General features: G+C 39.5%; 1 protein-coding gene across 3 annotated transcripts in view; it reads right to left on the bottom strand.

The window, feature by feature from the left end:
- Positions 1-12357, bottom strand: part of Abcd3 (ATP binding cassette subfamily D member Pmp70) — a 219257-nt gene that overhangs the window by 92955 nt on the left and 113945 nt on the right. For all 3 annotated transcript variants that reach the window (XM_071686589.1, XM_071686580.1, XM_071686571.1), the window contains exons 6-7: positions 11582-11679; positions 3445-3625 (exon numbers count right to left, since the gene is read on the bottom strand). In XM_071686589.1, coding sequence (XP_071542690.1) covers positions 3445-3625; positions 11582-11679 — 279 coding nt within the window. The remainder of the gene's footprint in view (positions 1-3444; positions 3626-11581; positions 11680-12357) is intronic.

Here is a 12357-nt window from a genome sequence, read left to right as displayed (position 1 = left end):
GGGGGTCAAAATCCTGAGAGCCTTGAAGAATGTGTGGAAGTCGAGAACATTATCTCGGAAAGCAAAAATGGGTATGTTTGAAGGAAAAGTGTTTCCAACAATGTTGTATGGTTGCGAGGCGTGGGCTATGGATAGAGTTGTGTGCAGGAGGATGGATGTGCTGGAAATGAGATGTTTGAGGACAATGTGTGGTGTGAGGTGGTTTGATCGAGTAAGTAATGTAAGGGTAAGAGAGATGTGTGGAAATAAAAAGAGCGTGGTTGAGAGAGCAGAAGAGGGTGTTTTGAAGTGGTTTGGGCACATGGAGAGAATGAGTGAGGAAAGATTGACCAAGAGGATATATGTGTCGGAGGTGGAGGGAACGAGGAGATGTGGGAGACCAAATTGGAGGTGGAAAGATGGAGTGAAAAAGATTTTGTGTGATCGAGGCCTGAACATGCAGGAGGGTGAAAGGAGGGCAAGGAATAGAGTGAATTGGATCGATGTGGTATACCGGGGTTGACATGCTGTCAGTGGATTGAATCAGGGCATGTGAAGCGTCTGGGGTAAACCATGGAAAGCTGTGTAGGTATGTATATTTGCGTGTGTGGATGTATGTATATACATGTGTATGGGGGTGGGTTGGGCCATTTCTTTCGTCTGTTTCCTTGCGCTACCTCGCAAACATGGGAGACAGCGGCAAAAAAAAAAAAAAAAAAAAAAAAATATTCCTTTATGTGACTGGGAATGGTGAACAGCTTGTGGAACTCTATGCTGAAAAAGGACTGGTGACTGGGAATACCTGGCTAAAAATGAAGGACATACAAAAGTTACAGGGGTACTCACTCAAGTAGGAAAGATGGTAAAAGGGCATTCCTAGTTAACATACTAATCAACAGGCATGTAAAAGAGAGATTCTCAGATGTGAAAGTGTTGAGAGGGGTAGCTGGTAGGACATTTCATCATTATGTGGTGGACACAAAGGTGAAGATTTCAAGAGGTTTTCAACAAAGAGGAAATCATATAAGTGAAAAAAAACAGACTTGTGTGAAGAAATACTAAAAGAGATTGAGTGTACAATGACAAAAGGTTAGGGTAAAAAAAGCTAAGGGAGTGGGTGAGGAATGGGATTTTTAGGGAAGCATTCCTGCCATGTGTGAGAAGTGTGTGGCAGGAGAGAAAAGGTAGTGAGCATTGGGTAATGAAGTAAAGATGCGAGTAAAAGAGAAAAGGGAAGTGTATGGGTGGCATTTAGAGGGAAATAATGTACATGTTCAAGAGATTTACAAGATAAAGTGGCAGGAGGTCAAGATGAAGGTACTGGGGTTGAAAAAGAGGGCAAATGAAAGCTGGGGTGACCGGTGACCTAGTATTAATAAATTTTAGGGAGAATAAGATGTTTTGGAAGGAGCTTAACAGTGTGTGAAAAAGAAAAGAAGAAATGGGAACATCAATGAAGGGGCAGATGGGGAAGTGGTGACTTAGTGGAGGTGAGGAGGAAATGGAATGAATGTTTGAAGGATTCTTTAATGTTTGATGATAGGATAGAAGACATGGAGTGCTTTGGTTAGGGAGATATGTGAAGTAACAGTCATGAAAGGTGGTTTGGGGAAGAAAGAAGAGGTGTTGAAAGCCTTGCATAAGATGAAATGTGGCAAGGTGGCAGGAGTGGATGGTAATACAGCCAAATTCTTTAAGAAGTGGGTGAATGTGTTGTTGATGGGTTGGTTAGGATTTTCAGTTTATGCATAGATTACAGTGAGGTGCCTGAGGATTTGCAGAATGCATGTATAATGTAACTGTATACTAGCATAGGATACAAAAGGAGTGTTCAAACTACAGGGTTAAAAGTTTGTTGAGTGTATTTCTAAGTTGTTTGGAAGAATGATGACTTAAAAGGTAAAGGCATGCACAGAGCATCAGATTGGGGAGAAACAATGTAAAAAAAAAAAATAAGGGGATCATGTGCTTGCTTTAAAGAATATGTGGAAGAAGTACTTGGAGACACCAAAGGAGTTACGCGTAGCATTTCTGGATCAGAGATAGTATACGACGAGGTTGACAAAGATGCCTTGTGAGAGGCCTAACAAATATATGGTAAAGGATGAAAGCTAGTAGAAGCAGTGGAAAGTCTTTGTCAAGAGTGTAAGATGAGTGCAAGAGTGAGAAGTTTTTATCAAGAGTGTGAATTAAGTGTGCAAGTATGTAGAGAGAAGGGTGATTGTTCCAGGAGAGGGTAGGTCTGTGGCTGGGGTTTGTCATGTCTCCACGGCTGTTTAATTTGTTAATGGAATGGATGGTAAGGGAGGTAAATGCAAGGGTCTTGGAGATAAAGGCAAATATGCAGTCTATAGGGGGTGAGGAGGGCCTGGAAACGGAGTTGGTTGTTTGCTGATGACAAAACTGGTGGTAGATTTCAGACAGAAACTGCAGAAGTCAGTGAATGAGTTTGAGAGACTAAGTGAAAGGAGAAAGTTGAGTTGATGTAAAAAAAGAAAGATAGGTTTAGCAGTGCAAAGGTACAGGTTAGTTGGGATGGAGTCTGAATGGAAAAAAATTGGGGGAAAGCAGAATGCTTTAGATATCTGAGAGTGGACATTAGTAGTGAATGGAACCAAGGAAGTGGAAGTGAGGGCAAAAAAATGTATATCTGAAGGTACAGCAGTCCCAAAGATGTTGTATAAAGGCAAGGCATGGGCTACAACTGAGAATGTGCAAGAAAGGATGGAAGTATTGGAAATGAAATGACTGATGACAGTATATTGTCTGAGGTGGTTTGACAGCTGAGGACAATATGTGGTCTGAGAAGGTTTGATCGAATAAGTCATATGAGGATATGAGAGAGAAGTGGTATTAAGAGTGGGGTTGAGGGAACTGTAGAGGGCATGCTGAAATGGTATGGAGAGAATGAGTAAAGAGAGGTTAGCAAAATGGATATATGTGTCAGAAATGGAGGGAACAAGAAGAGATAGGCCAAATTGGAGATAAAGGATAGAGTGAAAAAGATTTTGAGTGTTTGGGATCTGAATATACAGGAGGATGAAGTGTGCGCATGGTATAAAGTGAACTGGAGCATTGTGGTATATAGGGGCAACGTGTTGTTAGTGGACTGAACCAGGGGATATGCAGCAGCCTGGGGAAACCATAGAAAGGTCTGTGGGGCCTGCTTGTGGATAGGAGGATGTGGTTTCAATGCATTACACATGACAGTTACAGCAAGGATGCACGAATGAGGCATTTCCTTATCTTTTCTTGGCACTATGTCATTAATGTGAAAAATGGCAAACAAATATGAAAAAATCATTCTGAAGTTTATCACTGAAAATAAAGGATGTATTTATAGAAGGCATATGGTGTACACAATCCTCAAATTACGATGACAATTCAAGCATGCAATACAATGTTTTGTTTTGCATACTAAAAAAAAGATACCAAACCAACTCTATAAACTTTGCTCTGGCTTACCTGGCCACCAATGGACTGAGTAAGTTTCTGAACATATATCAGAATATCAAGAATTGGCTTGCTGATATTGGAATATAGTTCCACAACAGAGTCACAAAACTTCTCTACATCTTGAGTCAACAGCTGATCTGCATTGCTGATTCTATTATCCAGGTTGTTCATTTTGTAATATGTAAAACCCCTGAAAGAAAATTATACATCTAAAGAAAATGAACAACTAAAATCTAGATATTTTTGTAAGATAAAGTTGAAAAAAATCATGGTTTAGAGCAGAAAATCTGAACGGGGAAGCAGTAACTGTGCTAAACTCAGCAACACAAAAGCATAACTCCAACCAACATTCTAAATTTCACCCGTTTTTCTCCTATCAAATTTCAAAACACTACAACTGTCCCTGTAATAGCATAACTATGTTAAGCATAACACATCCTACACTCTATCCTGGAAACCCTACATAATGAACAGCACATAAGCTGATGAAGTTGGAGGTTTTACTGAGGCACCTCAATAATTTTTCTTCTGAACTGTTTATTCCGTATCTATGGAGGTATCACTCATCCCCACGTAAAATATTACCCATCTTAAATATCTCTTATGATGTTGCTCCTCTCTCTTAGTTCTGTACATAAGTTTCGGCAGCTGCTTGTTAGCTGCCCGTATGTGTCCAAGCCCTAAAAAACTGGTCCCCCAACACTCAACTAGCTGCTTTTCCCTATTCTTTGTGTAAAGACCAGCTTCACAAGTACTAGACATTTTGACTAGTCCTTCCAGAAGCTATGTAATTCTTTCCTCTTTTTTTCTTCACATTACCTTTCCACTTTTAACAGTCAGGTCAACAAATATATAAAGTGCTCAAATGAATCCATCTCTTTTTCCTTTTCTAAGAAATATAATTTTACCTTTTCAACCAACATAGCTTTGACAAGCGTATTTTTGCCTTTACCATGTCAGCTCTCACAAAACACCAATTAAGTTTTGCAACATAATCCCTAATACAATGGGTCTGTCCTGAGGCCCATTGCTGTTGCCTTCAACGTTCATCACATTGATAAAAGCAAGGGAAGGATATCACATGTCTGGGTACTAAATAACTCTCCTGGGATCTTTCCATCCTAAATAGTATCAAAAGAGAGAGAAAAAATAATTAACTAGCATGTATGTACGGTAAAAGTATCTTAAATTTCATCTATCACTCGAAATGTATTAATATCAACATCAACTCTTTATATGACAATGACACAATATACACAAAGCATTGCCGATACCAACGTGCAGTATAATGGCCTGACCGTATATATATTAGAATACTCTTATGTTTCTGTCTTCGATACAATTGGGTAATAGTGCAATACAATTCACAATTGTAGGTACAAGCACTTGCTATACATTACCATTACACTCTCAAGATTTTTTCTAATAGTTTTTTTTCTCATACTATTCGCCATTTCCCACAATAGCGAGGTAGCGTTAAGAACAGAGACTGGGGCCTTTGAGGGAATACCCTCACCTGGCCCCCTTCTCTGTTCCTTCTTTTGGGGAAAAAAAAAAAAAAATAGTTATAAGCACAAAAAATGATGGCTAATAACAGTGGGTCAAGGTAATCCTATTACTATCATTAGAAAAATTTATGTCTGCTCTATAATACATGATCATATTTTGGAGATATCAAGAGTAAATGTAACCTGATGAGCACAAAAAAAGTTCAGGATGCTCTGAGAACTGTAGTGGCAAGTATCGTGAGGATAAAAACACAAAAACAGAAGAGAGTGATAATTTAGGAAAGAAAAGAATACCATTTAGAATAAAGCTTTCTTGGATCTGGTATCATCTATGGAACAAATTCTATCTCACTTATCATTGGATATCAAATTTCTAGCAGCATGGTCTTATCAGGAAGATATGATTTGTCCCCTCATTTATCCCATGGTATTGAGAATGGAGATATGCAATTTTTGCCTGCAGTCCTTGAGTTTCCTGATATTTTCACTATTTGTTCCAGGATGACTTAACCTGATTTAAAGGTTGTGATCACGTCACCCTTCATTCTTTTCTCTTCCAACTTTGGCAAATCTAAAACCTCAAGTCTTTCCCTGTAATTCAGCTCTCTTAATTCTGGTTCTGTGCCATCTTTGTTGCCCTCCTTTGTACCTTCTCTATTTGTTCTTTGTACTTCTTTGTGTGATCATCAAACTTGAAAAACATACTCTAGTTCTGGCCTTATGTATGATTTGAACAGCTTCTCAAACATTTCCTTATCCATATACTTGAAAGCCTTCCTCTGTCTCCCATTCAGCTTTTATCACTGCCCGTAATTGCTGCAAACAAATTATCGATGAGGTGAAGTATTCCTTTATTCAAAGGAAGTGCGATAATCTCTCCTCGTCAACCACTGATGGGTCCTTTTAGTCTTTAGCCAAGAAATTCTCTAACAACTTCTGTTGCTTTACCTTCCCTCCACTTTTCTGCTCTGACGGTACTATTGCTGTCTCTCCCATGGACAAAGCAACTCTCTTTAGTTCATGCTTCTCCTCTAACTCCACCTTGGAAGACTCTAACATTCCTTCACCCTATGATGCTCCTCTTACTCATCCTATGCCCCTTCCTATGATCTCTTTACAGACTGTTTGAAAAACACTTATTTTTTTGGACACAAAAAAGGCTCATAGTCCTGATGGCATCCACCCCTATGTACTGAAAAAGCGCACTTCTGGACTTGCACTTGTGCTTGCTAGTCTCTTCCATGTCAGTTTAAAAACAAAACTTTTCCTTCTCTTTGGAAGCATGTATTGATACATCACATCCCTAAGAAGGGTGATTGTTCTGATCCCTGTAACTATCACCCTATAGCTTTGATATCTACCATTTCCAAAGTCTTTGAATCCCTTCTCAACTCCCACATCCTTAAACACCTCAAATATCACAGTCTTCTCTCTCATCACCAGTATGGCTTCTGTTCCATAAGGCGAGATTCACTGATGATATTCTTTCCTATCTTACTAATGTCTGGTCATCTTCCTGAAAGATTTTGTGGAGTCATGTGTAGCTGCCCTTGACATATCTAAAGCTTGTGACAGGGTGTGGCAATGGGGTCTCTCTAAGCTCCCCTCTTTTGGCTTCCCTCCCTCACTTTGCTTCTTCATATCTAGCTTCCTTTAAGGCCAATCTATCTCAGAGGTTGTTGATGAATCAGCCTCCCCATTTTCTCCATCAACAGTGGTGTCCTTCAAGGTTCTGTCCTGTCCCCTACACTTTTTCGCCATTTTTTCAATGATTTCCTGTCCTCCACAAATAACCCTACGCACTCATACGCTGACAACTCAACACTGCATTCATCCATATCTTTCACTTCTGCTCCCTCATTTCTCACTTGATCTGCATCTTGTCTTAATGCAACTTCCTCAATAAACTCAGACTTGGACAGGATTCTCAGTGGTGTACAAAATCTTGTTAAATCTAATGCCTCTAAGAACCAGTTTCTACCCATCTCTCTATCAAAAACTCCTCACAACTCTTATCTCTCCTTTGATGATTCTGTATCTCAATTAACATACTTGGTATTACTGTAACATCCACTTTTTCCTGTAAATCTCACATTACAGAAATAACTAAGTCTACCTCTAAGAAACTGGGTGTCCTGTTTAAATGTCAAAAATTCTTCCCTGAGGGTAGTGACTGAGAGGGTGAAGGTATCAGATTGGGGAGAAGCAGTGTGGTTTCACAAGTGCTAAAGGATGTGTGGATCAGGTGTTTGCTATAAGAATATGTGAGAAATACTTACAAAAACAGATGCATTTATGGATCTGGGGAAGGCATATGGCAGGGTTGACATAGATGCTTTTTTGGGAGGTCTTAAAAATATATGGTGCAGAAGTTAAACTCTTAGGAGCAGCGAGAAGTTTTTATCAAGGATGTAAGGCATGTGCACAAGTAGGAAGAGTGGAGAGTGAATGGCTCCAAGAGAAGGTTGGTCAATGGCATGGTTGTGTGATGTCAATGAGGTTGTTTAATTTGTTACTAGATGGGATGGTTATGGAGGTAAATGGAAGAGTCTTGGAGAGAGGGGCAAGTATGCAACATGATAAGAGAGTCAATTGTTGTTTGCCTATGATATAGCAATGGTAGCTGATTCAAATGAGAAACTGCAGAAGTTGGTGACTGAGTTTGGAAGAGTGTGTGAAAGAAGAAAGCTGAGAGTAAATATCAATATCACCATGCTATTAGGTTCTGCAGACTTGAGGGACAATCTAGTTGGGATGTAAGTTTGAATGGAGAAAAAGTGGAGGAAGTGAAGTGTTTTAGATAACTAGGAGGGGACTTGACATCGAATGGCACATGGAAGCGGAAGCGAGTCACAGGGTGGGGGAGGGGGCAAAGGTTTTGGGAGTGATGAAGAATGTGTGGAGAGGGAGAACTTTATCTCAGAGCAAAAATGGGTATGTTTGAAGGAATAGTTGTTCCAACAATACTATATAGTTGTTAGGCATAGGTTATAGACAGAGTTGTGTGGAGCACTGTAGATATGTTGGAAATGAAATGTTTGAGGACAATATGTGGTGTGAGGAGGTTTTATCAAGTAAGTAATGACAGGGTGAGAGAGGTGCATGGAAAAAAAATAGAAAAAAAAACAACTGTGGTTGGAGACATGGAGAGAATGAGTAAGGAAAGGTTGACAAAGTGGAAATATGTGTCAGAAGTGGAGGGAGCAAGGAGAAGCAGGAGACCAAATTGGAGATGGAAGAATGGAGTGAAAAAGATTTTAACTTATCAGGGCCTGAGCAAGCAGGAGGTTGAAAGGCATTAATGAAATAGAGGAATGAGGAACAATGTGTTATACTAGGGTCAATTGATCCAGGGCATGTGAAACATCCAAGGTAAATCATGGAAAGATCTGAGGGGCCTAGATGTCGATAGGGAGCTGTGGTTTCGGTGCATTACACAAGACAGCTAGCGAATGAGTGTGAGCAGATATGGCCTTTCATCTTCAGTTTCCTGCAGCTAAGCAGATCAAGTAAAGAACACATCTTGATCAAACTTTTCTGATCATTACACTATGGAAGGGAATTCTCTGGAGTGCATACAGAGGAGGATGACTCAAAATCCTTCAGCATCACAAATCTTTCCTATGATTAGACTAAAGTAAATTAAATTTTCATTGTCCTAGCACAGTACTAAGGTGCCTCACACCTGGGTCCAAGAGGCTTCTAATAACCAAGACAACACCTTGGTTGTAATCGCAATTGACCTTCAGCAAGCACTCTCAACCACGAATATTTTCAGGGATTCAGTATCATATGAAAAAGTTGTGGATATTCAACTTTGGTGTCAACAACATCAGGATCTAGGCTGCTAAAATGTATCTGTGGGAGGAGGCCACAGCCAAGAAGGGATCACCTGAAATGGCTAGATGTGTTTTGCATTACCTTACCAACAAGATCTCAGCTGGGGTCACACATCTCAAGAATTTCAGTGATTAACTGTAGTGGCCAGAATAAGAATAAGAATGTGCTCCAAACTTGCCTCCACTTCATTCACACCGGCCACTTCACTAAGATTTGCCAATATTCATGGTCAGTGGCCACTCTTATCTCCCATGACTGTGAGTTTGGACACCTCAAGAAGATATGACAACAAGAAGTCTTCATATTAGATGACTATGCATGGTGAATCATATATGCAAGGCAAAGACACCTCTTCAAGGTCATCAAGATGCAGCATCAGGATTTTCCTGACTTACAATTCTCCAGAACCACATTATCAAGCATAATCGAGACTGTAGTCAGCTTCAAAGATACCAAAATATTTGAGCACTCAGCTGACTACAAGGATACAAGGAAGGCTACGGTGTCATAAGTGCAAGCAACTAGGTTGATCCCCATCAAATTATGCTGCAGAAGGATATAGCCACATCTCAACTTTCCTACCTTCAACCTGCCATACACCATATTCTTCCCTAAGTACGTCAAACTTGTGTAGCTCTGTGCTAAGAGGTGCATGTATGTCTGAGCTCTCATTGAATACATCCCTATTGCACACCATGGTTACTATGAAGAGATTCTTAAGGGCCAGGATGACCCAGCCAAAGAAGTAGGCCCAGACAATGACCTGCTGGAGTACTAGCCCCCCTTGCACTAGAAAAATGCATAGCAATACTCCAAACAGGCCAGTGATTATTCACAGTCAAGTCTGACTTTAAAATTTAAGATTACTGATAATATCAATTTCATTACAGGTTATGGATTGTGGTAGATTTACTTTTTGATACCTTTATATGTTAGACCTTACCAAATCAGAAAAATATCATAAGCACAAGAAGCAGGCTAAAACCCTTTCAAAATGAGAGGTAAACATGAAAATCCTTTCATTTGTTGCCAAGATAAATATAATCATGGGAGAAAGCTATCAGAAGCAGTGCGTTTTTTAGAGAATATGGCATGTATGTGCGAGTAGGCAGAGGAGGGCGAGTGGTTCCATGTGATAGTAGGTCTGCGGTAGGGGTGTGCAATATCAACATGGCAGTTCAATTTGTTTAAAGATGGTGTGATGAGGAAGAAAATGCAAGGTCTTTAAGAAAGCACTAGTCATGCAATCTGTTCGAGGTAGGGAGGGCTGAGAGGAAGTCATTTGCTTGTTTATGACACAGTGCTGGTAGGAAATTCATGCAAGACACTGCAGAAGTTGGTGTCTGAGTGTAGGACAGTGTGTGAAATGAGGGAGTTGACAGAAAATGTCAGTAAAATAAAGGTTATTGGGTTAGTGGTGCAAAGAGACTGATTAGTTGGAGTGTGAGTTTGAATGGTGAAACTTGGAGGAAGTGAAATGTTTAAGACACTTTGAAGTGGACATAACAGTGGAACCATGGAAGCTGAGGGGGTATAAGTTTAGGAAGCACGGAGGAATGTGTCAATAGAAGTTACAATCTGTGAGGGCGAAAATGGGAGTGTGTGAAAGTATAGTGGTCCTCACAGTATTGTATGGATGCAAGGCATGCTCTATGGATGAAAAGGGACAGAGGAGGGTGAAAGCCTTAGAAATTCAATGTTTGTTGTACATTATGAGGTGTGAGGAGGTTGAACAAGTAAAGATGGGGAAAGGAAGAGGAATGGTAAGAAGAATAGTATGGGTGAAAAAGCTGAAGAGGGTGTGATGAAATGGTTAACAAAGTGAATATTTGCATCAGAAGTGGAGGCAACAGGGAGAAAGGGGACACCAAAATGGATATGAAAAGATGGAGTGAATGAGATTTCGAGGTTTCTGGGCCTGAACATGAAGGAGGGTGAAAGCATGCAGTGGATAAAGTAAATTGGAGCATTATGGGACTCAGGTGGGTGGTATGTTGTCAAAAGAATAAATCAGGACACATGAAGCAGCCAGGGAAACAACAGAAAGGTCTGCATGGCCTGGTTGTGGATGGGCGGTGTGGTTTTGGTGCTTACAAATGACAGCCAGGGAATGGATGTGAGCGAATGAGGCCTTTACTTTGTCTATTCTTGGTGCTACCTCATTAACACTGGGAACAGCAAATATGTATGAAAGAAAAGAAAGATATTAGGGCTTAAGGTGCAAGAGTATTTTAGCTTCTGTCTATATTTTCTTTGTTTTAGCTTCTGTCAGGTATTTTCTTTGTTTTAGCTTCTGTTAGTATTTTCTTTATATAAGAAACTTATTATTAAATATGAAAAGTATAGTGTTGACCTATTTACTCCTCCTTCACATTACGTAAAACAGCATTGGATGTTCAACACTATGCTATGGCTGCCCTTTCCTAGTGGCTTGTTAAGGGTGAGGCTCTAATGGCTACAAAGCAGGACTGAGTTCACTAGATATGGAAACTCTTTTGCAGTAGCCACCCTCATGAGGGTGTTACTGGAGAGAATGGGCATCAGATATATAAATAGACAGAATTTCCCCTCCAAGGCTCAATCATCTGTTCTTGATGCTGCTTCACTGATGGGGGAAATGGCAAATATGTGTGAAAAAAAAAAAAGATGTTCAACCAGGGAAAATTCAATCTTGTTTGCGATATCAGTAATGACACAGAATTCTGAATCAGAAAATCTTCAATACATATCTATACTGTATATCACTTAACACAAGCTTTCAAACTTATTCAGAAAGTATACATGTTAAAAGTACTTACTTGAGGTAGTTTTCATACAGGTGGTTAGATAATTTTGTCCTGAAACGCAGTTTCAATTCATTCAAGCCAAACTTCAAGACATTGTTTACCAATGATATCTGCAAAAGAAATACCATGATGGACTAAACAAATCAAATCACCATTACAATTAAAAAGACATCTAATTAGCTAACTAATCATATAATCTACTGTAATCTTTCTAATATCTTTGCATAAATAAACTCCTCAACTGAATTCAGTTCCTGTAACTTACATCTCTCATTTTCCCCCTCCACCTGCATTTTTTATCAAATCTTTGATTAAAGCTTCTCTCCCTCAGCTATTCTACTTAAGACTTCCATTCCTTAAAAATGCATAAATCCACCCCATTATATTGGAGATGTGATACTAGAAAATGCAACATAAGCTAAAAACTTATCATGAAAAATTTAGCATAGGTTAAAGCGGAATAAAAGGGAGGGGGTTTACATTGCTAGGGGAGATTTCTCATCACAATTTTTCAAACATGGATATGAATCTAATGTCAAGAACATTCAGAGCAGTACTAGTATTCTATTAATTTATGTATCAAAATAAAAAATACAGCACACTATCTTGTATTAAAGTATATTAGTACTGTAACTATTACCCAAAATGATTTAGGATCTTACATGTCATGGATGTCAGGGGTAAACAGAATATGGTGCTCTTATGTAGACAATGGTTCAGGAGTGCCTGGCTCTTAGTTTAAGGGTAGACATCAAAGAATTTGTCAGGAAATAGCTTAAGACTTTTAG

The sequence above is a fragment of the Panulirus ornatus genome, chromosome 3 (assembly GCF_036320965.1).
Source record: "Panulirus ornatus isolate Po-2019 chromosome 3, ASM3632096v1, whole genome shotgun sequence".
Taxonomy (NCBI): Eukaryota; Metazoa; Arthropoda; class Malacostraca; order Decapoda; family Palinuridae; genus Panulirus; species Panulirus ornatus.
This window is presented reverse-complemented; position numbering and strand designations above follow the sequence as displayed.